The 25,952-nt window shown below is 47.4% G+C and overlaps 11 protein-coding genes across 11 annotated transcripts; 6 read left to right on the top strand and 5 right to left on the bottom strand.

Moving 5' to 3' along the window:
* Positions 1-461: 461 nt before the first annotated feature.
* N7466_008094 (uncharacterized protein) lies at positions 462-2,351 on the bottom strand (the record flags this gene model as incomplete). Its single annotated transcript, XM_057167483.1, has 1 exon — positions 462-2,351. One exon carries the CDS (start codon positions 2,349-2,351, stop codon positions 462-464), a length of 1,890 nt encoding a protein of 629 aa, XP_057018114.1.
* Positions 2,352-3,474: 1,123 nt separating this feature from the next.
* N7466_008093 (MDR family MFS transporter) lies at positions 3,475-5,396 on the top strand (the record flags this gene model as incomplete). Its single annotated transcript, XM_057167482.1, has 5 exons — positions 3,475-3,721; positions 3,821-4,093; positions 4,141-4,358; positions 4,421-4,537; positions 4,986-5,396. 5 exons carry the CDS (start codon positions 3,475-3,477, stop codon positions 5,394-5,396), a joined length of 1,266 nt encoding a protein of 421 aa, XP_057018113.1.
* Positions 5,397-5,714: 318 nt separating this feature from the next.
* Positions 5,715-5,909, top strand: N7466_008092 (uncharacterized protein; the record flags this gene model as incomplete). The annotated part of the gene is made up of 1 exon (XM_057167481.1): positions 5,715-5,909. The coding sequence occupies one exon, from the start codon at positions 5,715-5,717 to the stop codon at positions 5,907-5,909; it is 195 nt and encodes a 64-aa protein (XP_057018112.1).
* Positions 5,910-6,285: 376 nt separating this feature from the next.
* Positions 6,286-9,719, bottom strand: N7466_008091 (replication factor C subunit 1; the record flags this gene model as incomplete). The annotated part of the gene is made up of 5 exons (XM_057167480.1): positions 6,286-6,884; positions 6,949-9,296; positions 9,359-9,449; positions 9,502-9,526; positions 9,639-9,719. 5 exons carry the CDS (start codon positions 9,717-9,719, stop codon positions 6,286-6,288), a joined length of 3,144 nt encoding a protein of 1,047 aa, XP_057018111.1.
* Positions 9,720-10,005: 286 nt separating this feature from the next.
* Positions 10,006-10,859, top strand: N7466_008090 (mitochondrial 54S ribosomal protein uL16m; the record flags this gene model as incomplete). The annotated part of the gene is made up of 3 exons (XM_057167479.1): positions 10,006-10,063; positions 10,133-10,600; positions 10,687-10,859. The coding sequence occupies 3 exons, from the start codon at positions 10,006-10,008 to the stop codon at positions 10,857-10,859; spliced, it is 699 nt and encodes a 232-aa protein (XP_057018110.1).
* A 65-nt stretch (positions 10,860-10,924) lies between these two features.
* N7466_008089 (uncharacterized protein) lies at positions 10,925-11,491 on the bottom strand (the record flags this gene model as incomplete). Its single annotated transcript, XM_057167478.1, has 4 exons — positions 10,925-11,016; positions 11,141-11,263; positions 11,324-11,382; positions 11,442-11,491. The coding sequence occupies 4 exons, from the start codon at positions 11,489-11,491 to the stop codon at positions 10,925-10,927; spliced, it is 324 nt and encodes a 107-aa protein (XP_057018109.1).
* Positions 11,492-12,035: 544 nt separating this feature from the next.
* On the bottom strand, positions 12,036-13,386 carry N7466_008088 (replication factor C subunit 5; the record flags this gene model as incomplete). Its single annotated transcript, XM_057167477.1, has 6 exons — positions 12,036-12,060; positions 12,109-12,164; positions 12,229-12,327; positions 12,385-12,553; positions 12,615-13,237; positions 13,300-13,386. The coding sequence occupies 6 exons, from the start codon at positions 13,384-13,386 to the stop codon at positions 12,036-12,038; spliced, it is 1,059 nt and encodes a 352-aa protein (XP_057018108.1).
* Positions 13,387-13,877: 491 nt separating this feature from the next.
* Positions 13,878-18,084, bottom strand: N7466_008087 (cytochrome c oxidase assembly protein; the record flags this gene model as incomplete). The annotated part of the gene is given in 9 exon segments (XM_057167476.1): positions 13,878-13,927; positions 13,978-14,419; positions 14,505-14,574; positions 14,635-14,719; positions 14,731-14,788; positions 16,201-16,311; positions 16,456-17,628; positions 17,763-17,874; positions 18,005-18,084. 9 exon segments carry the CDS (start codon positions 18,082-18,084, stop codon positions 13,878-13,880), a joined length of 2,181 nt encoding a protein of 726 aa, XP_057018107.1.
* A 1,282-nt stretch (positions 18,085-19,366) lies between these two features.
* N7466_008086 (basic helix-loop-helix domain-containing protein) lies at positions 19,367-20,708 on the top strand (the record flags this gene model as incomplete). Its single annotated transcript, XM_057167475.1, has 2 exons — positions 19,367-19,430; positions 19,489-20,708. 2 exons carry the CDS (start codon positions 19,367-19,369, stop codon positions 20,706-20,708), a joined length of 1,284 nt encoding a protein of 427 aa, XP_057018106.1.
* An 826-nt stretch (positions 20,709-21,534) lies between these two features.
* Positions 21,535-22,576, top strand: N7466_008085 (uncharacterized protein; the record flags this gene model as incomplete). Its single annotated transcript, XM_057167474.1, has 5 exons — positions 21,535-21,794; positions 21,896-21,980; positions 22,036-22,200; positions 22,257-22,358; positions 22,424-22,576. The coding sequence occupies 5 exons, from the start codon at positions 21,535-21,537 to the stop codon at positions 22,574-22,576; spliced, it is 765 nt and encodes a 254-aa protein (XP_057018105.1).
* A 738-nt stretch (positions 22,577-23,314) lies between these two features.
* Positions 23,315-25,366, top strand: acuM (gluconeogenesis transcription factor RDS2; the record flags this gene model as incomplete). Its single annotated transcript, XM_057167473.1, has 5 exons — positions 23,315-23,633; positions 24,027-24,206; positions 24,263-25,011; positions 25,068-25,258; positions 25,315-25,366. 5 exons carry the CDS (start codon positions 23,315-23,317, stop codon positions 25,364-25,366), a joined length of 1,491 nt encoding a protein of 496 aa, XP_057018104.1.
* Between the last annotated feature and the right edge of the window lie 586 nt (positions 25,367-25,952).

The following is a 25,952-nucleotide window of genomic DNA, read 5'->3' as shown; positions in this document are numbered from 1 at the left end:
TTCTTTCTTTCTCTCTCTCTTAATGTCTAATCTATCGATTCTTTGATCTCTGCTTGAACCCTCAATGCCACCGTACTCTGAAGGTATCCAAGGTTACCAATCTCCACGCGCTGTGAAAGCCACGAACTTACCACTGAGACTCGTACAAAGTATGCTGATATTTAAATATGAAGCAGAATAACATGCTATTGAGATTTCATTCAATAACTACAATGATTTCAAAATGAAGACCACTTCGAGCCGAAAGGGTGCTTGCAAAGTTGAGGAGTGCAAGCATTGGAACAATCTCCACGAATATTACAAGTGCAAGGAGAGGGGTTGTCGCAAGATGTGGAAGATATGTGATAAAAATTGTCATGACGATATTCATGCAATCTGTGCGAAGTGTTTTGATCACCCAGCTGGCGGACCAGACGGGTTCGAAGATTTCATTGACCTGACGGAGTGAACTGATTCCCCAGCTATTCGACACTCTCGAGCCAGCTGCCAACACGGATTGCCTTTCTCTCCAGTTGTATTTCTGTGTCTGAATCCATACAATTGGACACTTCTTCTTCGTCATCGTCGGCTTCCAAGTCGAAGGCCAACCAAGGATGTTGGTACAAGGGTCTTTCGTTGCGCGTAAAGCCTGTTGATCTTAACCATCTGAATATCCCACTCGTGAATCTTTGCGAAAGCTCTTGCGAATACATGTCATATTCATGATCATCGAACTCAGCCAGTGTCTTGTTGGTGGATAAAGATGATGTTCTGAGAGCAGTCTGGCTAATTTCAGTTCTAGACTCTCGAATCAAACTGCCGTTTGTCAAAATCCATTCCCAATGCTCGTACTCAAAGCAATGGCCAATGCACTGAGCATGTTGTCTGACTAGGAGCTCTGTGTCGCAAAGCCGTGTAGACCCAAAGGGTTTCCAATTCCAGACTGGAGGCTGGTCTTGGCCCACAGAAGCTGCATCTTCAGAGGCTGTGATAAAAAGCAGCCGGCATTCATCATCACGGTGTATTAATTCACCAGGATACGTCCCAACTTTTGAAGTCATAAATGTTTGTGTTATTCCGGTCCAGGCAGAAGCTTCAAGATCCATAGACGAAAGTCCTGTTCGTACATCCCGCCACATAGGGTATGCCAGGTTCATAAGGGTTGCACCAAGCCAGAGTATGCCGAGTCGAGGCTGTCGGTTTGCCAAGAATGCGGCCACTAATATCTTTTTTGAGAGAATGGAGTGAAGAACAGCAAAAGCCGGATTCAGCCATGCACTGGCGAGATTGCACTCAATATTTGCATTAAAGAATGTGCTGGCCAGGAGAGAGCTCATTCCACTTCGAGAAGAGCTTAAAGTCATGTATCTCGGGAGTAATCCCCGGTGGTCGTTAAGAAGATCTGGGATAGAAGTAAGGGGGTCAATGGAACTATCCTTTCTTTCGAGCCGGGGAACTTTTTTCGGATATGGGAGTAAAGCTGTTTTATGCCGCAAAGATGGAATAAAGAGCACTGCTGCAAGGGCAACTGAGCACTGAGCGTATAGGCGACGATGCACACAGAAACGAGAGAGATATTCAAGAGCGGTTGACGACCCCGGTGGACTGAGATCAGTACTCCGAAACCCGTTTTTAGCCAGGGTAAGTCCTAGGTTCTTTGCAGACACCGACCATGGCGAGAAATAAACATTACCATTGAATTCTGCAGTGGCATCCCAGCCATCATCAGAACAAAGAATTATGTGCCACCAGAACCTTTCTTCATCACAAGCATCATTATCAATTTCAATGTCAACCACAGATTGCTTATCCGACTGCAAAAATGGGGTTTCCACGCTTGATATGGTATAGGCCATATGACATTCATGATCACCAGATCGACTAAGTAACTCAACCCACCGAGCAGATAGGATATATGCCCATGCCAAGTAAAGGACGGCCAGGTAGTTCCCATTGTCGTAGTCTGTAAGTCCTTGAATCCCGGGCCAGTCCGAGAAGGGAGAGTCTTCTGACAATCTCATATTGGATTTTTCGCTGTCTGCTAACAGAAGTCGTTTAGGTATGACCTTGGGCTCTAAATCACAAATCCCTTGAGAAGTTCTCCAAGTTGATTGACCATTAACATAAAGGAAGCCACTTTTAGACCGTGGGCATTTCTTCTCCTCACAAGCGAACGAAATGGACTTTTCCGCGCTAGCAAGGCCATCGCCGAGAAAAGGCGGAGTTTGGCCGACGAGAGGTGTCAGTTCGATAGTATGCCGGGGAAGAGGGGTGTTCTCGCTCTGGGTATCAAGATAGGAGTACCATGTCTTGAAACTCTCCTCAAGGACTTGGCGGAATTCATCATTACTTGGAGATACGGCGTCGTCCATCATGATACACACACTGGCTCGGAAAACTGCGCGGTTCGAAGCTTGTTTGGTAACTTGAGGTGGGAGTGAGTGGGAATCAATGAATTAGTAAGTCCTGCCGTTTGTCAAGACCAATGGTGTGTGGCAAGAAAGGAGAGAGGTGATCAAAAGAGCCTTTGAAATACCGGGATTTGTTTTGTTTGGGTGTGTTTGAGAGAGGCTACAATCAAGAACCAAAGAAAAGAAAGCAATGTTCGATGGTGAATCGCGGCAAAGAGAGAAAGGAAGAAAAAGAGAAGCAAGAGAGAGAAGAAAGAATAAATGTGCGGAGGGGAGAGCATGAGAGCACGAGGGGACGTGTAGTCCCAAAGGGTAAGAGTCAAGACCCCCAACATTGAAGGTCCAAGGACTCAGGACCGCGCAAGAGTCAAGCGGTGTATGGTACTGTATTTATCTCTGTAATCTACATATTCAACCAATTTTATTCATGAGTAATCAATCCTTGACGAGACGTCGAGAACACATGCTTCAAGCTTTCCTGAGCAAGATTCAGAGAGAGCATAGACTCCGCCGGGTAGTATGTATAGTATGTATGCCTAGTGAGTACTTCCATGAGAGCATATGAACCCAATGGGCAGATCAAGCAGGCCGTGGAAGTCCTTGAGTATATAGTCGCGGTCCGAGAAAGAACGCTCGATGAAGAACTGACCGACTTCGATCTCAACGCATGACGATATAAACATTTGAAGCAACATTCAAGATTCAATCCAAGAGAGTAAGCGAAATGTCGACTGAAAGCCGATTCGGCGATGATTTCCTAGAGTGGAGACTGCATGAAACCGGGGGGAAAAGCCGATGAACGGTAGAAAACAAGATCATTTCCTAGTTGGAATTCTCCGGATCTAAATCCGATGCTAATCTTCGGTCTTGTGGTTTATCTGCAAAATCCTCTTTTCGTTGAATTCTTCAAAGTTCGAGGACTTTTGTTTCGCTTTCTTCTTTCTCCTCGGATTATTATCTATACACCAATATCAAATATTCCACCTGAAAGTCACTTCTCCCATTACGCTCCCATTTGTGTGCTTCATGCTATAATTGATTTGATTCTTGAATATTTCTAAAGCCTCGGCGCCCCACTTGAATCATGGACGGGCGTTCATCTCCGGTTCTATCTCGGCCCACTGCGAATACCAGCACTACATGTACCACTCTAGAACCGCATACCCCCGGCAATAAAGCCGATTGTGATGATAAGTCCAGCAACGCCGAGACAAAGCAACTTGAACGTGACAATCCGGTCACTGAGAAAAACAAATTGCAAGATCAGACAAACCTATTACCGGTGAAGCAACTCTTGATCGTTTTTGTGGGCTTAAGTTGCGCGCTTTTCTGTAAGTCCTCTATATACTTGATATACTTGACACCCAAGTGCTAAGCGGGATTTCACACATGTCCAGGTGCGCTTCTAGACCAGACAATGTAAGTTGTAGATGGTCTTTCAACCGAAATTCAAATTGCTAATTTAACATCACATAGTGTATCTACCGCTCTTCCTACACTGGGACGCGTTTTCAATGATGCATCCGTTGAATCATGGGTTGGAACCTCATATCTTCTAACCTCCACGGCCTGTCAGCCGCTGTACGGCCGTCTGTCGGATATCTTTGGTCGAAAGATCATTCTTCTTACCAGTATGGGATTCTTCCTCATTGGCTCTATCCTATCCGCAGTGTCCCAGAGTATGATCATGCTCATTGTGTTCCGTATGTGTCTCTATATTCTCCCAATTTAATGCTTCAAATGTTACTAGTATTATTGTGGTCTAATTTGAAGATGGCAGGCGCAATCTCGGGGATTGGTGGTGGTGGCATCCTGACTTCCGTCATGATTACGGTTTCCGATGTTGTTTCTCTGGAGAAACGAGGTACTTATCAAGGTATCATCGGCGTGGTCGTTGCTTTGTCAAACTCAATTGGCCCTCTCATCGGTGGTCTGTTCACCGAGAAGGTATCATGGCGATGGTGTTTTGTAAGTTCACCGTGACCAATTTACGGCTTAACATCTTACATTCACTAATATCTATATATCAGTACATCAACATCCCTTTGACCGGCATCTCTATTCTCGTTGTGTTGCTAGTTCTTCCTCTAAAGAGAGTTAAAGGAGACATGAAGGCCCGTTTCAAGCAAATTGATTATTTGGGATGCGTTACTATGCTCATCGCGGCGATTTTGATCTTACTGCCGATCTCCTGGTGAGCAAAGATTTCAAGGATCCCCTCATCTCTATGTTTGTGCCTAATATAAGCTTAGGGGAGGGACCAAGTATGCATGGAGCTCGGCTGGAGTCATTGCTCCTCTCGTTCTTGGTGTGATATCCTTGGGTATTTTCATTCTAGTAGAAATCAAGTTTGCAGAGTTACCACTCATCCCTAGTACGTTCTGCCGATTGGTCTCCCATGACGGTATAAAGAACTGACAAGTCGAAAGTGCATATCTTCAAGAACGCAACGGTCGCAGGTGCTCTATGCGGTGCATTCTTCACAGGGTTTATGTTTTATACTAATCTTTACTACGTAATATTGTCACCCCCCACATCATCCTGCTCTATCGACGATGACTGACTTTTCAATCGATACTTCCAAACTATCAATAGCTCCCCCAATACTTCCAAGTTGTCTACTCAGCCTCTCCAATCAAATCCGGCGTGCTCCTCCTCCCTCTCGTTGTGACCCAATGCGTCGTCTCATTTACCTCCGGCTTTCTTGTTTCCAAGACCGGTAACTACACTATCAATATCTGGGTAGGCTTTGCCATTTGGGCAATCGCATGTGGTCTACTATCCACCATCTCACCGACAACTTCTATCGGGCAGCTGGTTGGTTATCAGATACTGAGCGGAATTGGATCAGGTCAAACCCTTCAGACGAATCTAGTCGCTATCCAGGCCAACGTTCAACGGAAAGAGATGGCTGTCGCTACTGCTACCAGGAATTTCCTACGTCTTTTGGGGGGAACAGTGGCTTTATCTGCCTGTGGTGCCATTTTGAATAACACTGTCCGGTAAATATTCCACGATCTTGCCTGAACCAGTCACATTTCCTTTCTTTCTTTTCTTATTTTTGATGAAAAACAAGCCTGACTCTGGATGAATCTATAGAACCGAATTGGCGTCCATAGTATCCTCCTCTGTCCTGTCCAAGATCATTTCTGATCCCACAAAAATTGGCTCGGGATCATTGGGAATTACCGCAGCGCAAAAATCAGCAGCTATCCAAGCGTATAGTATGTTTCCTTATTGTCGTCGTTTGCTTACACCGTTGAAATAATACCTTAACACACACTGACTTTGTTAGCCTACGGGATTCGAAATATCTATTACTTCATGATCGCGTGCTGCTGCGTCTCCTTCTTCATAACGGTTGGCTTCGTTCGCGGCACCAGTCTGAAACGTGACGACGATGCGAGGCTACAGGAAGAAGGTAAGAAGTGGGCCGCCAAGCACCGGGGCATTCATGCGTTTGGGAAGAAAAATGCTGGCGATAGAGTTGATGAAAAGGTGTCCCAATCAAATGCATGAGGTTCAAACGAGAGTCCAGGATTAAGGCTGGGAGGTAGAGAAATGCTAGCAGCATAGCAAAGTTGAATTTTTTGATGAGAAGCTACAAAACTTACAGTCATGCGACAGGAATATGCGGAAGAGAATTTCGTTGAACTGCATTGCTTCGAAAGGTTGAGAAAGAAGAACACTTTATGATTATGAGTAGGATACAGAAAACCGTCAGTTTTCTTTTATAAAGCCAAATATTTGAAGCGAACATTGATCTCTGTGACTTCTGGAACTCAATTTATCGACTTCGATGCCCAATAAACAAGAAACCAAAAAGTAGACAGCGCTTTCATGTTTTTAAGAAAGATCAGTATATTACATGGGAAACGAATGCATCATATCACTCTTAGGCCTTGGCCTTGCTCTTGCGGCCCTTTTTGGGCTTCTCCTCCTCATCATCAATGAAGTCATCGTTCGCTGCTTTCTTGGTCTTCTTGCCCTTCGCAGCGCCCTTCGTGGCCTTTTTCTTCGGTTGGCTGACATATTTGTCTTTCTTCAGATCAAGTTCCTCATCGTCATCCTTGGCCTCCTCAACGACCTCCTCTTCGTCGGATTCTTCAAGGGCATCCTCGATATCCGGCTTCTCCTTGGGCCCCTTCTTTGCCGGTGCGATGACACTGCTAGCCTTCATGAAAGGCATTGGATGCGAACGTGAATTATACAGACGTGTGAATGTTGATTTAGTCTGTGTCTCCAATTTGACATTTGACTGGTCCATTGGACCCAGTCCTAGCTCAAGCATCGCATCGAAGTCATCGCGAGTCAGATAGTAGGAGTCCATGAATTCAATAATGTCGTCAACACTATCTTTGCCTTCGTCCATCATACGGCGGATAGTCTTATCCCAGAGGAGAGGCATGTATTGTTGACGAATCTCATCTCGGTTGCCGGATGTACGAAGGCGCATGTGACCCTGAATCTCCTTGACGAACCGTGATAATTTACCTAAAAGAAAAAAAAAAAAGGATTAGAACTGTCTATCTCAAAATTACTGAGAGGTAATACGTACCTTGTTTACTGTTCTGACCCAGCCAGCTGGCAAATGATGCCCTCTCGGTCATGTTTCCGAACTGGAAACTGGCTGGTCGGACAAAGCTGAAGACGGCGTGTGTAGGCATAAGACTCCACTGCTGTTGGGTTCCATGAATCATGCGATCCACCAGGTCACCCTCGCTGATGCTTGAAGCCGCATTGTCTGCAAGCTCAAGAAGCTTCAGGTTCTTCTCCCTGTCGTGGTAATTTCCTGCGAGAGTAGGGCGAGTCTTCAGGTAATTCTCCTGGAGCATTAAGTAACTAAATTCGTGGTCGTTGAAGTAAAGCTCGATCTTATCGTTCAACGTAGAGGTGGAGCTTGGTGAGAACATCTGGGCACTGAGAATCTTGCTGACAATATCCCAGGGCTTCAGAATAATGTGCTTCTCCCATGCTTTTGACATCTCTTTGCCTTGATCGAAGTTGAGACTCTCTTGATCCAACTTGGCGGTAGACAGCATATTGATGACCTGCCGAATATCGGCGTGTGTTCCTTCAATAAGGCTATCCAAAACAGCCGGCGGGATCTTCAGCTTCTCGCGGAAACAGATTGTGGACAACCTAGCTCGGATCTGTTCAACCGTCGGGCGTCTGAATGGAACGTCGAATGTGACGAAGTCGAAAGGTTTCATCTTAGGCTGTTTCCGTTCATTGCAGATAAGAATGAGCGGGACACTGGTCTTTTTGGCAATGGCTGCCAGCGCACCGACTCCACCACGATCACCGGCAGACATGCCGTCGACTTCATCCATGATTAAACAAACATTCTTCTTGTTGCTATCCACTTTCTTTCCATCTCCGGCAAAGTAGCCTTGTAGGGATGTAGTATCGAGGACACCCAAAGTCCCAGTTTCAACAAGCTTCTTACTGCGTGTATCACTGGCATTGGATTCTATGACATCGTATCCCTCCAATTTGGCCACCATATGTGCCGCTGTTGTTTTACCTATGCCCGGTGGACCGTGAATCATGATCGTACGATAGACTCCGGAGCCATCTTTACCGGCAGTCTTGAAGTTTGTTCTCGCGCTCTTGTGCCAGTTGCGCAACCAATTTTGTATCTTTTCAACAGCAGCCTTGTTTCCACATATCATGGATGTAGACGTCGGCGCATACTTGGTTGTCCAAAGTTGATCATCAACGACAGGGGTCTTTGGACCCTGTGGAGCACCTGCGCTAGGAGCATTACTGGTAGCAGGGGCAGGTTTCTTTTTCTCAGCAGCCTGTCTCTTCTCTTCCGCGTCAATCTCCTCGGCCATTTTCCGAACTTTCTCCTCTTCTGCTTTTTGTTTGGCATCGTATTGAGCGGCAGCCTTGCCAGATCCACCGTTGGCGGGTAAGCGGCGAATCAGCTCGAAAAGCCCATCTTCGCTGATAGTTTTGAGGTTGTGTTTGGCAATGGTCTTAAGTTTTGATGGGCCGGCATCGCTACCAAGGACAACATAGCTGGTTTTGGAGCTGGGCGCCCCGGTAACCTTGCCACCGTATTTCTTGACTAACTCCTGGCCTTCTTCACGGCCGAGTGTCTCTTGCACACCGGTGAAAACGAATGCCAGTCCGGCAAGACAGTTTTCTGCACCAACGGGCATTTCCTTGCTTCCGTTGGTTGGTGGAGTCCGGGAGCGTTGATCCCCAAATTTCCATTTCTTTTTCTCGCCATCGTCCTGAGGAGGAGTTGGAGGACGAACTGTCGGGATGCTGTCGAAGATATCCTGTATCTCTTTATTTTCCGGAACTTCCTCCTTTTTCTTCTTTGGTGCAGCTTTAGGTCTCTTCGCAACTGGGGAGGTAGACCCTTTGGGCGCCTTGGCCCGAGATGTGGGTTTTTTCACATCATCGGAATCGCTATCCTCGCCTTTGGCGATCGATACCTCTGCCTTGCGCTTTCGTGTCGCTTTGGGAGCGGCTTTGGGAAGTTCATCCATGACAACATCGTCGTCTTCATCGTAATTTGTTTGCTTCTTCGGGTTGCGTTTGGATGCAGTCGGTGGCTTAACTTCCAGAACTTCGAAGGCGTCATCATCGTCATCGCTATCCCCTCCTTCAACATAATCGTCGTCTCCCTTGCCGCGTCTTTTGTACTCGGTAGCAAACACGTCATCTCCACCAAGGCCTTCATCATCGTCAACGATTGTTGTGGATTTCTTCGGTGCGACTTTCTTCGATTGTTTGGCTGGAGACACCACCACTTCAGTCGTCTTCTTGACATTCTTGGTTTCAACTTCGGCAGCGGGTTGTTCGGACTTGGCAGGTCGTCCTCGCTTTTTACTGGAGGCAAAATAGTCCGAGGTAGTTGTTGGTTCTCCTTTTGTTTCTTCGGGCTTCCTATGAGAGGAGTGGTCAGGGGAGTCGGCAAGCTTGAGCAGCGGAGCAGAGAGGGAGCATACGGCTGACTCTTAGCTTTCGCCTTGGGCGTCGGAGCCTTCACAGGTGGCACATCCTCATCGTCATCGCTGTCGACCACTACCTTTCTGCTACCTATGAAATGGTTAGATCCAGGGAGTATATGAAAGTCACAAAGGCGACATACGGCTTTTCCTTGTTGCAGGTAGATCCTTGAGTGGGATAAAGTCAGCTGTAAAGTCTCGACATATAAAGAAGCTTGCAATTGGCGCATCTTGTCAACCGATAGCAGTCGTCAAGGTAATATTAAAGGTTATGGCATACCTCTTTCTTTGCTGGCTTTGGCGACTCGGCGGAGCTCTGCGCCGGCTTCCCACCAAAAAAGCTCCTAATGTCAGATGGCATATTGAATGTTTCACACCATAAGTAAATATGAAAGGTCTCAATAGGAAAACCGAGATGGCATAAAAGAAAGAAAAAGAAAAACGGACGGCGTATTCGAGGTAACAATCCAAAGCTAGGCAATCAACGCGACGTGAGACGTGATTTGCTCACGTAAGGAACACGACATGCACGTGACCACCACTTCTTCCTCAATGGGCCTAGCGCATCTGGCCCATCGAATTGTGCTTTGGATCTTGCGCTGGAGACCCCAGGAAACTATTGATATCATCCCCCTCAATTGATCACAATGGGCCCTCAGATCAAGATGTTTGCTGGGCCTTTATCGGCCTGCATTCGGCCAACATGTACGAAATACTCCTCCGCCGCCTGCAACGCTTGTCTGGAGCTTGAAACTGACCACTATGATTTTCTAGGCCTGTCGTCGGCATCGCTTGCGCCCTTCTCTCTGGCACGATCCTTCTCGAACACATCTTCCACCCTGGATTGGCTTACCCCGAAGTTTGCCGAGAGGTCCAAATCACCCAAGGGTCGCCCCCATGTCGCGACCGGCGGATCCACACGAGGAACGACCGTTGTGTGGGGAGATTATGGAATTCGCATGAAGGATCACGACCGGCGAATGCCTGCATCGGCTCTTAAGATCGCAGAGGAAACCATCAAGCGTCGATTGAGAGGAATGAACTATAAGCTGTACAAGCGCGTGAGTGCCAATATTGGTGTCTACACCAAGGGCAACGAGCAGCGTATGGGTAAGGGTAAGGGTAAGTTTGACTACTGGACTGTCCGGTTGCCCGTCAGCCGTGTCGTGTTTGAGGTGAAGGGAGATTTGCACGAGAAGGTTGCCCGTGAGGCATTCAGATTGGCTGGCCACAAGTTGCCTGGTGAGTTTCAAAAATTCTTGATTACAATTTGCCCTTTTTCTCGCCTGAATGACACGACATGAATAACTGATCAAATATCTCCATAGGTCTTTGGGAATTCGTCAAGAAAGATGACCCTCCCGTCGTCGGTATCACTAAGCTCGGCAACGGCGTGACCCTCGAATCTCTCAAGCGGGCACGCAGGAACCCTCCGCTCGGCACCAACGAGACCGAAAACCCGCCCTCCAGCACTTCCTCCAGCACCTCCCCCACCCAATAAAGGATGCGCATCTCCATACACTACCCCGGACGTAGTCCTTTTTTGTCACTATTTCTCATGTTGAATTAAGCACCGACCCCGGAGCCGGGTCCATACCCCTGCTGCCTCCTGGTCTTCGCGGCTGCTGCATCCTCTGCGTTGTCGAAATCCAGATCTTCTGTACATTATTGTCAGCTTTGTCCAGACATCTTCCGCGGTCGCCGATTCCCGGCCTTCCGGCAGACTTTTTGTTATATTAGGAGTTTAGACAAGGATATTTTTCAGTGCACTCTTTCACCTACCTTTATTTGGCTCAACAATGCCCATTCCGAGTCTTTGTGCTAGATTTTCCTCGTCTCTGGAGGCGGGAGAGTCTGTGGGATCAACAATGGCTGTCGTTACACTTTTGGTGTGTGGTTCGCCAACTAGTGAAACCCAGTTAGCTAATTGCCCACGGCCCGTAGACGTATTTCGTTTCAGCCTACCTCCCATTTGACCGGTCTGCTTTGCAGGAGTGATCATGAATTCTCTGATTGATTCATATCTAATGACAAAGTCAATGTCAACTCTTTTTGGGGTTCAATGCGCGTGGGGGAATCTTACTGAGTACTCTCTCCACCTGGCTCCATATCAATAAGTCTTGGATCGGACATTGTGCAGGCTAGGTGGCAGTGTTTCAAATATTTTATATCCCACGAAAAACAAGTCTTCAGATGTCGGATGTTAAAAAGTCCCTAAGTATATCTGGGGAAAGACAGGATCACGTCTAGATATGGGGTTGAGCAGGCCCGATGACTACATTTAGGTGATGACGTAGTAACCATGTAGAGCAACCTTGGATGACCTGCACAAATTGAGTACTACTAGTACTAGTATGCTGTTACAGAAATTCTGTAAGCGAAATCATTACCATCTCCAGGGCTACTCTCACTGATTTTTTTTCAATCAGTTACTGCCGGATGGATACATAGCTCATAGTTAATAGCAGCTAGCAACGCCGGGGTCCCTTGAGAAACCAATCAAAATGCCTTTATGCGCCGAATAAAAGAAAACCGAAGAAACAGGCCTGCCAATCATGCTAACCCACTTGGGTCCTCAATAAAGTGTTAGGTGTCGCTGTCCTGGGAGAACTGGTGACTTGCTCTTGTAGTGTACAATCATCATTCATACATGGAATGCAAGCTTCATTTGTGAATCCTAAAAATCCATACCCATCAAGTAGCTAGGTCATTGTTAGTAAAGGCTCATTATGCCGAGCTTTGGAACTAACCTTTCGTAAATGCGCATAAACTTGGCCACGAAAGCTTCAAGGTGGAAAATCACTTTCTATATCGAGTTCACCATCAGCGTTGCTAGAATATTTCGATGACCTCGCAAGTGAAGGACTTACACTGCCCAGTCTGATTCGGTGCTCATAGAATGCAGACCACTTGATGACGTCGGCTTTGAGGGCATCATCAACCTTCGCAACAAGCTTGAAGGTCAAGGTCTAAAGATTTGGTTCATTAGTCCTAGTACATTCAAAGCATACATTTTGTAAAATTACCTTGAGAACAGTTGATGGAGGAATACAATGAGTCAACAGATCGTAGAGACGGGCTCGGACCTGCAACAGTCGAGCGGGCGAGCGTTCTGCAAGAATCTCATCTGCAACAAGAGAGATCAAAGCCTCCCAGTCCGGCGGTGGAATAAGAGTACTGTCTGTGACTTTCTCACTGGTGATAGATAACAATTAGCCTCGCTAGTCCACAGGAATTTACACAAATCATCACCTACTTTTGTGCATAAACAGACTCAAACATGAGCAATGCACGCCGTAGATTCCGCCCACTATCCCGTGCAATACGCTTGTTCAATCCATCTGCCCCAACCCAGCCCTCCTTCTTCGCAGCAATGCGAAGAGCACAGCAAATATCCTCTTCCGTGGGCGCCGCAACTCTGACCAGCAGACAACGGGAACGAATTGGCGCAATGATATTAGAAGTGCTGTTGGCCAAAAGAATTAAACGCAAGTTCGGGCTGTATTTCTCCATAGTGCGACGCAGGGCAGCCTGGGCATCGCGGGTAAGATGATCGGCTTCGTTAATCACCACCACCTTGAACCGCTGCTTTGCGGAAAGATCCACCTGCTGCGTCTGTGCAACCTCCTTGAGCAGCTCTTGAATGACGACCCGGTCGTAATTTCCGACATCGGCGGGTGTAATTTCGAGATGATAGACCGAGGAGACGATGTTAAACTCTAGCTTTCGGTTGCTCGTTGTTTGGAATACTCGGGCGTCAATCTTGATTTTTTCAACTCCAGGGCCGTAGAGTTCTTTTAGGGTTGCAATGATGCGTGTCTTCTTGCCAGCACCTGATGGTCCATAAACCAACAAATGGGGAAAGTCGCCGCTTTGAGCCTGCAATTCCATTCGCCGAAGGGTAAGCTTCTGTTGACTCTCTGACTGGAGGGCACACTTACCAAGGATCGGAGGCGAGCCGAGAGATCTGGGTGGTATGTGAGTGAATCAAGCGTCTTGGGACGCAGCTTATCAACGAGAAGTGACATTGTAATTGCTGCTGCCTCAAATGAGAAATATGGTGGTTGTGATGTGGATGGACTTTGGAAAATGCGGGAGCGGGAGAACGCGTCGAAAACGCGCGACCAATTAATATGTGGCCCGTGCACGTATCTTTACATCTGTATACAGCTGAATTGCCCTTTCTCCAGGCTGTTGAAGCTGCAGCTGCAGCACTAGAACTGCCAGGCTGCTACGAAGGGTGTGTTTTAAAGATATATTTTCCAAAGTTTCAGATTATTCACTTTTAAATTCTGGGATGTAGTAGGTATTGACATTGCGCAAAGACTTAAACTTCAAGATCTATATAGTACACACAAATTTCTTGTGAAGATGAGATGGGAATGATGAGCAGATTTGAATCGGCTTGAGGTTCAGATCAACCGGGCAAGGTCTGGGTTAGATTTCCTTGGAAATAGTGCCAGTTGACCTTTTTTTTTCGGAGTAAACATGAGGGTCAGTCACATTTCTGACTAGGTGATCATGAGGCAATTGGCTTCAAAACTCCGTTGTCGTCATATTTCGCTTCTACTTTAAATTAGCAACGGCGATATTTGGATGCAGACGTGGAAGTCACTTACTGAAGAAAGTGTAAGACAGGGTGATTGTGTCAATCCCCTTCATATTCGGGTCCGTGGCGAAATCCGGATCAATGAAGAAGAAAACCGGCATATCCACCGTTTCGCCCGCATTGAGCTTCTGCTCCTCGAAACAGAAGCACTGAATCTTGCTGAAGTACGGCGCAACCTGGCCTGGGGTCACACTGTATGTGGCAACTCCGATGATATCGTTAGGACCCTTGTTGGTTGCGGTGTAGAAGGCAAGTGCAGTCTCTCCCGGCAACACTCGAACTTCGCGTTGTTGTGGGGTGAACTTCCATGGCAGCACATCGGAGACGGATCCATTGAATGTGATTCGAAGCCGGCGAGAGTCGGTTACGGGGGTCACGCGGGATGCTGTGTCTTCGCCGCCGCCGCGGTGGGTAGTAATGGGTTGACCACCCCAGCCAGTTTGTTGACAAATCTATTGCGGGTAGGGGGGAAAAACTGTCAGTTCTAGAGCTTGAGTCTGACGATCCGGCCATTCGACCGCAAAATTTGGATCGTACCATTTTGTAAAGAGGAACAGATCCATATGCAAGTGCCACGGTGCCCAGAATCATGCTGATCGTGTAGTACCTGGTGAGACCCAGGTCAGTATCGTATTCAGCCTCATACGATTGTGAGGCTCATGCTTACATTGTAGATGTGTTGCGCTGTTGCGACTGAGGAGTATTGAACGGCGCGGAGGAGGCATGGTGTTTCGCATGCAGGAAGGAATTGGCTGAGAAATACCGTCTTTCTGCTTCAAGTATGCCCTTCCGAAGATATATTGAACGTGGCGGAATAGCACCTGTGAATGTCCTCGGTCCCCATGAGGGGAGTAATTTGGAAAACATTGTTCTTGAGCTTGGATGAATCATTTACATGCATGGTCCGACCTGACGCCTGCAATTATCGGCAACCCGCTCCACGTGATGTGTCTTATCGATAAGCCGTCGGAGCTCCCGAGATCTTGATACTACTAGTATGTATCAGTAGTAGTGGTACCAGTTGACGGTAGACCTGGGATTCAAGGCCAATTTTACTAGTAGCTTCCCTTATGAGTTCTTCTTATAATAATCAATTTTACAAAATCTGACCACCATTCTAGATTTTCTCACCAACTTTGACAATTCGTGGATATCGCACGGCAAAGATCGACAATTCATTACCTATTAAGGACTGATAAGCTACCTCATGCTATAACTAAGTCAATTGCTAATACGGCATTCATTCTTTCTGACTTTTCTGGTGTACGTTTTTACCATAGCAAATTGATTCTCTCTATAAATGAACATAACTAGCCATCAAGGTAAGGGAAGGGCTGGTTCTAACAAATAAGGCGTAGCGTGGGTGGATTTACAGTGAGTGACTGGCATAAGTTTCTATACACCTCTTATCGCTCCACGCCTTTACCTAGTAGCTCACCACCACTATAGTCTACAGTATACAATTATATCACCTACCTAAAACGCTTAGTGTAAAGCCACGCTAAAACATCATGCAAAGCTGTATTTTAGTCTAAAATCTAACCTGCAATATACTATATAATCATGGAGTGAGCTAGGGGTGTAGAAACTTATGCCCAGTCACTGTAGTCGAGCCTTTTATTGGCAAGACAATTTCCCAAGGTTCTCTCTTTTTCCTTTCTCTCCTCTCCTACCGTTCCTCGATCAATTTATCACAACACCTGTACCAAACTATTTTGCGACCACCTAAGCAGTTATTACTTCTGTATATCTTTGCTAAAAATCTACATGGCCAAGACTACTATTACATGTGTTTTGATTCGCCATGGGCTTCCACTACGCGGATACTCTCGAGAAACATAACGTGGTTGGCGGAGGACTCGACGCTTATATCTACCACGTCACCCCAACCATTGTGGTGAAAACTATTCGTTGCGACCGAGCCCCTGAGGAAGAGGCAGCGAGGCATCCTTCAAATCCTCAAGGAGATCACGTTTTCAGAACAACATTGAAACGTCTTAAATGATTGCCAGGATTGATGTCCGAATATTAAAAATAAGTTAGCGCTGAGGATATGTATGACAACTGAATACCTCGAATGTTAGGCCCAGCCTCTCATAAAACAATGTTTGAACAAATGTTTGAATGTGTAAGGTGCGTAGCACCTGAGGGGGGCATTGAGGCCCATCGCTAGAGACATGAAATTTTAGTAATACAAGACAAAAAGAACCTTGAGAACACTTTATTTCAACACGCCTGTGGCAATGCGGCCGAAAACTCCACGGACCATGTGTGGTCTTTCACGAAGACAAGTTATGAGTATCGCAGCACTGACAGAAAAGGCAATGCGTTCACGGTATTGATACTAAAACAGCAGGGAAGATCATTAGCATCGCGTGACTTCTCAATCCATTACAGTCCTCAAACGCTCCGGGGGCGGAGGGGTGTAGAAGCACTATTCATCTTGGTGTGACCGTCTCCATCTGGGAAATGCGAGGGTTGGACATACTTTTTTATTATACAACCGTGGCAACACTGTGGCCGCAGCCCGAGGTGCCACAAAGAGCGCCAGCTCTTGTCTCTTCCGCGCTTTCTCAACCAGTACACTCCAACCGCACATGAGACATCCAGCGCCGACGCAGAGACCAGAGTCCCACATTAGTGGAGTCACGGTCTTCGAGTCAAAGATTCTGGGTCCGAGCCGTGTCCGTGCTAAGCAAACGGAGTAGTAAAATAGGCTCACGAATGAGGCGAGGAAGGCAGATGACCGAGCAGCGTCGGAGATAGCACGGCCCAGTGCAGCCGGAGACTTGGTACCCCGTAGGCGGAGAACGATTTGTAGTGGGATATAGGTCGCACACGCAAACTTGAAGGTTCTGGCAAAGCGCAATAGAGCGTGTTTCTCACAATTAGGACCAGCACCCATGTGTACCATTTCGCATGGAATGGGGACCACCTTGGATGGGTCTCCCCATTCTTCGGGCCAATTATAATCCCTGCACATGGATTCGAGCAGCGGCGCTTGGCCTGTATCTTTTCCGTAAATAAAGATCCCCCGACGGACGCGACGAAGAGCTTCAATTAACCGCGTATCCACTTTGGCCACCTCTCCTATCCACTTCTCGTACGTCCGTGGCAACCGCTCAGGAAGATAGAACCAAGCCCACATAACTATAGCTGCACTCAAAGCAAAGACTCCAGCATCAGCTAGCCCAGGAGCATGGGACTCTACGACTGTCCAGCTCTTTTGGGTCTTGCGACGGCGATACCAACGGTTCCATGCAGTGCATGATATCACGTCGAGGGCTCTTGTGACCGTGAAAAGGGTCAGGTCCATTGTCCTTCCGACCAACACCGAATGAGGACGCTCGAGAGTACTGGTCGGGCCATTTTTAGAGTCATCTTGACCAGACGAGATTCTCCGAGCCCTGACATCCTGTCGTGATATTTCACGGTTTTTATTTAGCAGCTGGAAACTTAACCACGCTGATAGGAAGGCGGTGGCGAATTGAAGGAGCCTTTGGCCTCGTTGAGACACCTGAATGTTACCTTTGGAGCCGGCAAGAACCCATGCGTATATTCGATACAACAAGATTGGAAGGGTGGTTGATCCTCCCACCAAAATCCCACAGAATGTTGGAAAACTGTTTACACGTAGAGGCCCGGCCAGAGCCTGCGCCAGCTATGAAGTTTTTTCCCCCGTCAGCTTGCATTGTTCCAATCATTCATACAATGACCACGGTGAGCACACGGGGATTAATACTCAGAAAGGGGCCAGGAAATCTCAAAATCGAAATTTGGGCAATAAAAGCATACCTCTTGCAGTTTCTGTTTTGTGGATCCATTCTTGCTTCCTAGTCGTCGGGCAAAGGCAATAAGTTTGGGGGTAACAGAGGAGAGATACCCCAAAGCGTAAGCCCGGATAATACTGCCGGAAATCAGTTAGAGCCGTAAACTAAGCATCGAACGTAACTATTTGTTTTTTTTTTTTGTTTCAGGGCTACTAGTGGTGTAGATCGCCAGTCCCACCACAAAGGTAGGAGATCGAAGAAACTCACGGCTTAAGGATCTGGGCGTCGACGTGCCTATCCGGGAGATTGAGCCGAACTGCAGGTTCCATAGCGCCGGGAGCCCTCATGTCATGGTTCGCAGGGGGTCTCTCCTAAGCATTGCGCGCCGGGGGGATATCCGGCAGGACCAGACGCGTCGGAGGAGCTTTGGCAATGTAGGATTCGGCTCAACGGTCACCAATCAGCAAGACGGATCAAATCTCGCAGCCGGCAGACTTTGAAGACAAGAGGGGGAGGTGACCAGCAAATTTGCCCAGTCCAAAAATTGGGTAGTATTTTGCACCTGGAACAACTGCACGATCGTTTCTTTTGGTAGTCCCTCTGATCAACCGTGGATCTGTGTAACGGAGGAATAACTTATGTAGGGACCGCGTCCAAGGAGTTCTTTCCTAAGATGTAAGACCTCGGTTCCTGAACAGGCAGAGTCCCCGCAGTGGGTTATCACCAACTGTATTTCAGGGGCATACAGGACCAACAAGATGACGAAGGATGATCATCCGTGATGGTAGCGCGCTCCCAAAGTTTTGCGGGGTGTCGGAAGGGCAAGTATCAAGCCCACGGAATTTAATTAATGGCCGAATGGGGGAAAGATCGTAGTATGGCTTTTTTTTTTCCCAGGATGCCGAGCCGAATTGAATCGACCGCGGATGAAGTCAAAGAAATGGAAGAACAGGGAAGCTTGCCTTCTTTGAACGGTACCTGGACCTTTCGGTGTATAATGTATTCAATAATGGGGAAACCCCAGATTCTCCTGATTTGTGGTTCTCAAGTGGGTTGTAGTAATAATGAGAAAAAATACCAAATTAAAAACAATCATTAGCCCAGACTCATACACGGCCCCCGGGGACTCAATCTTGGTAAATGAGGTACCGCCGGTGTATCTTTACATTCGACTCTGATCTGGATTTTGTCTATGGATAATGTAATCTATTGTCACCTTGGTGGTATTTTTAGGTAATGCTGTTACGTCACGCGACCGGGCGAAAATTCACATGTGATCGAGCGTTGCGATGAGCATAATGATCAACTCCACCTTTCGCTTCCCCAGCTTTCTCTCACTTCGATTCCATTCTGTAAATTTTCATGACTGGATCTTTGCTGGGCTAGTAACTTTCTTTCTTGTGTTGAAAGCTCGTTGCGCAAACTCCTTGTCCCACTATTGTCTCTTGTCGCAGGTCGAGTTCGATATACTAGGTCGACGAGTCGGGATTGATACCCACTTGATTCGAGATTCAACGACTGAGGAATGGTCATTCTTTGCTGGTCTCAACCGCTCTGGAAAAATCGGAGCACAATATCTTCAACTTGCCATTTCCGCCCCTCCTTCTCCTCATTTTTAACCCCGAAGTGATGAATGGTCCTGGGCCAGAGATCCAGAACGGGCGCAACTCCCCACCTCCGGGCCCGTTTGGCTGTGAGTTCCCATCAGGCCGTGACTGTATATTCTGGCAGCTTGCTAATGAGAATCTCAGATTCCTTCCTTTCCCCCATGGATACCCCATATGAACAAGCTCCCGCCTTGCCCCCGGGACCCTCTCTCCTTGACGATAATGAATCCAACATGCTAGACAATTTCTTTACGACTATGAATGCCAATAATAGCTTCACGAATGACTTTTGGGTTCGAACACAACACAATAAAGCACCGGGGCTTAACTTCGATTGGTCCGATGAACTACCGCCGACCTTTGAAGGATCCACAACATCCTTGTCGCAACCCTCATATCAGCAGCATAGCCTTGGAAAGCCAAGCATGATGGCGGGAAATACAGCAGGTACAGATATCTATGCCGCAGCCTCAATGCTTTACCAGGGTGACATGAATGGATCAGATATTGGGTCCGCACTCGCTCAACAGGTTTTTGGGACGCAGCCTCTTCTCAACGGGGCCCATATGAATGGACCTCATCCCCGTCACAACTCACAGTCGGCTTCTGTTGCGCAGGTGAACACTTCATCCAACAACAGGCTCCCCACCGGTTATCATACTTCTGAAATGCTCTTTGATGTGCGCGATCCCATTCGCGCGGACCAGCACCCATCTCGCAAGGTTCGCAGCCTTCAGTGGGGCACCGATATCAGCTTCATGGACCAAGGCTACGTGGCCCCACCCGATCAACCAGATGAAGAGACGCGTACCAGAGAGTTATTAAATCATCTTGATTGTTTTGAGCCGCAGACTAGCGCGGCCAATACACGGGCTCCCAGCCCCGAGCGCATGCCAGGAGGCCATGCCCATCGCTCCAGCATCCACAGTATCGATACGGAAGATGTCTCTCAACCGCGCAAACGGCAACGGATTATCAAAGAGTATCTTTCAGATGATGATGACGCGAAACTACCACCTCGCAAATCGCGCACCCCGAGCAACACCAAGGTGCGCCGTGTATCAACCAATGCGCCTCGCAAAGCGAGTATTCAATCGAACAGCAAGAACGCGCGGGAGAATTTGTCCGAAGAGCAAAAGCGAACCAACCATATTCTTTCCGAGCAAAAACGACGCAATCTCATCCGTCAGGGCTTTGACGATCTTTGTTCCTTGGTCCCTGGGTTGCGGGGCGGAGGTTTCAGCAAAAGCGCTATGCTCACCCAAGCGGCTGACTGGCTCGAGGACATCATACGTGGTAATGACATCCTGCAAAGTCAGTTGGCTGATATGAAAAATATCAACGGCCTCGTGATGCCTAGATAAAGCCAGTACTCTCTGGCACGGATACCCTGCTCTTTTTGTTTTCCTTGTCATTAAAGCGGTTCAGCGGTGGGCCAGGCAGGCCGTAGCTTGCCTGTGGGCGAGGATGGCGTTTACTTTGCGAAAGATACCATTTGTGTTTGGGGGCGGGCATTCTCATTTTAAATTCCATGATGCTACTAGTAATGTTCCATGATGAAGGGTAGGCTTCTGTTGATGTGTCGGGCATGGATTGCCTGTGAAAGTCCCCCCTGCGGAGCTATTGATTCGATTTCAAATACATACTACATACGCATATGCCTACATTAGGAACCTAACACCCTTTGGATATAGGTAGTACTCCTTCAATGTTGCTAGTACACGTATTCAAATAAACAATTTGTATTCCGTACATGTACTACATATCTTTTCAAAGGCTTCGGGGAATACCTGTTGCATGTAATCAGGTGATGTAATGTAGGTTTTAAGATGCGGCTTGAGTAGTGTATACTGCCTGTGCTTCAGCCTCCAACCGATACGATCCACCTGGACAAACGTCAATTTCGGAGATTTTTTAAACTTGGAAACTTTGAACGACAAAATGAAACACCGACCAAGTATAAGTTTCATCTGGTGGCATTGTAGGACTTCAAATGTTTATGGCCAACATTTGAAACAGCGATACAAAGCGGTATATGAACAAGACATTCATGGATGGACGTTCCCGGTGCCGATCCCGCTCCACCGCCCCGAGGTCCGCTCTGCTTAGGCTTGACGCGTCCTGCAGCATACAACTGTGGACCTTTGTTGACATCCATCACATCCAATCCAACCATTTGTTCAGCCCACAATGCCCCCCAAACGGAAGCGCTCTGGCGACGAGGAAAATGAGGCCAAAGATGAATCGCAAAAGGGCTACGCCTATCTGAAACCCCAAGTTCGTCGAGTTCCTGAAAAGACAATCAAATCGAAATGGACAACCCTCCCCGAGCCGGTCCAGGACAAGGTCCGAGAGATGTTCCATGCGCTTGAACGTCCGGTGGTCATGCGCCAGTCGAATGAACGCAAGCGAATCGAGGCGCAAAGCGCAGTCCAAGCCGTTGTGCGAAAGTATGTTGAGCCTGTCACCTACTAGTAGATGTCATTCAATTTCCGGCTACCAGAGCGCATCTTTTGTATATGGATTGAGCTAATCCTCCTTGACTCGATAGTCTTGCCAAGCGGCTGCCACGAATGCCATTCCCGCCTATTACCAACGGCTCGAACTTTGACTATGAGTCTGCTCTCGATGAACACGTACGGAACTACTTGATACGGTCATGGTTGAGCATTTCTGATTATATAAATACAGCGAACCCTTGAAGCGAGTCTGGCCACATTTAAAGATAGCACCGACCTTCTTAGAGCCGAAATTGCGAAAGAAGAAGCACTCCTTGCCAATGAAAAGAAGGAGCTCCAGACTATGGACAAAAACGCCAAGCGAGCAGTGGCTGAGCGAAAGAGGCAGTCAAAGAATGTAAGAGATAATTTACACGCCATGAAAACTTTCCCACTGACATCAATTGCTTCAAGGAACACCCTGTTCTCAGACAGCTGGATGATCTCCCCCAGGACTCCGGGTCTTCTGGATTTGCACTGGTTGATACTAAGCCGGACCAGGCAGCATTGGATGAGGTACGGAGGTTTTTCCCCCGAGATTTTATATCTCAAAAGACATCAACTTACGGTGTGGACTTTAGCTCGAAACCGACCCTGAAATCCAGGCACTGATGAAGCAATTACACGGTCACCTCCAATCTATGCAGACCAATACTGCTCCGCTTATGGGACTGAGAGACGCAATCACTCGGTCGCAAGCTGCACTGGACATTTTTGCGGGATCTGATGATTGAGAAAAGTATGCGATCGCAGTTTGAAAAACCATTGAAAACCGACCACCTCCTCGGAAGACTCCAAACACGCGGCCACATACAACAGCGAATCAAAACTGGAGAAACTTGACCAGCAAGATTTCGGCGCCGAGTTTGTGTCCCAATATCACCAAGGGAATCCCTAGCGCAAGGTCAGATCCCGACGCCTGAGCTGCAGCTGCAGTCGCTATGCGGCGATATAAAACCTGCCGATATCTCTGACATGTGAATCTCAATCTTTTTTTGTCAGGCCGGGCACGGTGACAGTCACATCTTAACAAGACAGGGTCCGCGCCCAGTCGATCATTCGTGGGCTGTCCAATCTGACCAATTCTATTGATCAGATCTGCGTCAGAAACGGAGAAACCCCCACAAGGTCCAAGCTGATGGTCCGGTAAAAACCCGCATAGTCACAGAATACACATTTTAGAATGAGAAATGAGACATTTGAAAGATTTGAAAAGATCGGCTTCAAGGCAAGCATGGACTGCCCTGTAAAAGACTAGAAGTAAAGACGAGGTCATCCGAGGCGGCTCTCGGTGGCGTTGCCGAGAAACGATCGGGGATTCCCCACACGCGGAGCAGAACGGAGGGGTCACTCCGCTTTCGCGAAAGCCTGAACTTTTGACTTTGGACGTTTCAACCTTCAACTTTCTTAACTGCAATGTCTGCAGGCAGCCATTCTGCCTGGTCCTGGTGATTACACGACAAATCGAGACCATGACTGAAAGGAACGTATCGGGTGTCGGTTCCGACAGGACTGCATCTGCCAAGTCCAGGGCCGGTGACGCAGCAAAGGATGCGCGCGCAAAGGAATCGCACGCATTATCTGCTGCCAAGGCTGAGACACCCAGCTCTGGCAGTCATTCCAGTCCCAAAAAGCGCCGCAAGGTCAATCATGGTGAGCTACCCACCGCACAAAGTCAATGCGACAGGGATCTGGGCGTTGCCCGCTTGCATTCTGGTTCGCTTGGCGATTTCAAAGTTGCGACTAATGGATCATATCAATTCTATAGCATGCGTTTATTGTCGCCGCTCGGTGAGCTTCCCTCTCCTCTCATTTCTCATAAACTTGCGCCCTTGTCTATCCCATCAATGCGACACCCCTTTGGGCTTCCAATCTTAGTGGGGGTGGTTTCTATTTTCCACAGAATAATCAATTTGCTAACGAAAGGCTATTGGTCGCGTGGGACAGCATATGACTTGCGATTCGGTACGACATCTCCCAGATTCGTCCCATTCAATCTATCGGTTATCCGTGAAACTAGTTTTCAACCGGAGAAAACGAAACCAAATGTGCCTGCTGACCAGTTTCAATTCATCTAGGAACGACCTTGTACTCGATGTATAAAACGCAACATTGGACATTTGTGCCATGACGAGCCCAGGGAACCTGCCAAACGTGCTCGAAGTGACCAGGACCACTCCGCAGCTGACGAAGAAGGGTCCTCGAACAATGAGCTGGGCAACGGTATGCCTCAGAATGTCGATGTCTCGGATGCTGCCGGTCAGCAAATTCTCTCCGACGGTACGATCGGGATCGCACCATCTTCGGTGCAGCCAGCAAACATTTCTTCGTCTGGTCAAGGTCTGGATGCCAATTCCCAGCAGCGTAAGTGTCAAATAATGGGAGGACTTTCCGACTCCCGCTGACTGAAAATATAATAGTGATGCCCTACAACGACTGGATGGGTGGACAAAACCAGTTTCAAGATATGCACTCCCTTCACCCGTCGTACATGTTCAATGCGCCTGAAGTCACGAACGAGTACAATCTGCTCGGGGACTTTTTGAGCAACAGTTTGCTAGATGACGGAACGATCTTTCAAAACCAGGACAACACTCAAGGGATCTACTCCGATCCTTCTTTGATGAATTCAATGAACTCAATGAACATCCCGAACGGATTGCCGCTGCAGACCCAGCTTCCACCTCCGGCAGTACCACATGGTGACGCCATTCAACGATCCAACGCCCCTGCCGTGGTCAATGACAAAGCCCGCGAGACATACTATATGACAGCCGCCGATCCTTCCGGATCGGATCCGCCAGAGGAGCGTATGAATAAACTCCTCAAAGCCAAGTATGATGCTGGCTTGCTCAAACCCTTTAATTACGTCAAAGGCTATGCTCGACTCAATCAGTACATGGAAAAGAACATGCAACAAATCTCTCGGCAAAAGATTCTTCGACAGCTTGACAAGTTCCGGCCGAAGTTTCGAGAGCGCATGCAGAGCTTGACAGATATTGAGTTGATTCTGGTGGAAATGTGGTTTGAACGAAGCCTCATGGAGTATGACCGCGTTTTTGCTAGTATGGCTATCCCAGCCTGCTGTTGGCGACGGACTGGTGAAATTTTCCGTGGCAATAACGAAATGGCACAGTTGATCGATGTGCCGATAGAGAGCCTGCGAGATGTAAGTCTTGCCCCCCTAAAATATTTAGTTTACGATTCTCTCTAACCAATCATCAGGGAAAACTTGCCATTCACGAAATCATCGTTGAGGACCAGTTGGTCAGTTACTGGGAGAAATTCGGTGCCATCGCCTTCGACAACACCCAGAAAGCTATGCTTACCAGCTGTACCTTGAAGAGCCCTACCGGGTCTGGCGAGGGAATTCAATGCTGCTTCTCCTTTACGATCCGACGGGATAACCACAATATGTATGTCATTTTTCATATCATTTCCCTATGCTTCAAGCTAACATTTCATGCTCTAGTCCCTCCCTGATCATTGGAAACTTCCTTCCCACACAGCGAATACACAAGTAGTTCATGTCACCCCACCATTGGATCTTTATGCTCGATATAGGTCTATTATCTTGTTTTTTTCTTCTTTTCCTATAAACGCTTGTCTATACGCAGTGTGGGTTAAGCCCCGGGGCACTTATACCCAATTATTTTTGAAATACCATAATCAACGAAATACATACCGTAGTCACCCTGAATGTTCCACCCCTTTACTAATTGGGTACTCGTGCTTTTTTGGTGTCCAGGATAAGGATTTTTGAAATATTGGTCCTGATTAGGTCCACGAGTACTGCCCAGGTGTACGTCCTTTTCATCATAAAATTTAATTTCATCTCTCTATGTATGTATTTAATCTGCCTTTGATTCAATAAAAAGACATACCAGTAATCTACTATAGGACGTGAAATTTTTTCTAATTCATTGATAAAGACAAATAAGAAATATAGGCTCTGTAGACATGACCTTGGCCAGCTAGAGTAATATGGGTATCATCAGAAGTGAAAAATAGAAAAAAGCAATAGGAAAAAGGGATGTCGCCATCTATAAAAGTAGAAAGATATATGGGCAAAAGAAGATGAGAAAAATGGTGACAGACGTGGAAAGAAAG

This window comes from Penicillium verhagenii (assembly GCF_028828195.1).
Source record: "Penicillium verhagenii strain IBT 33310 chromosome Unknown utg000008l_segment0_segment0, whole genome shotgun sequence".
Taxonomy (NCBI): domain Eukaryota; kingdom Fungi; phylum Ascomycota; class Eurotiomycetes; order Eurotiales; family Aspergillaceae; genus Penicillium; species Penicillium verhagenii.
This window is presented reverse-complemented; position numbering and strand designations above follow the sequence as displayed.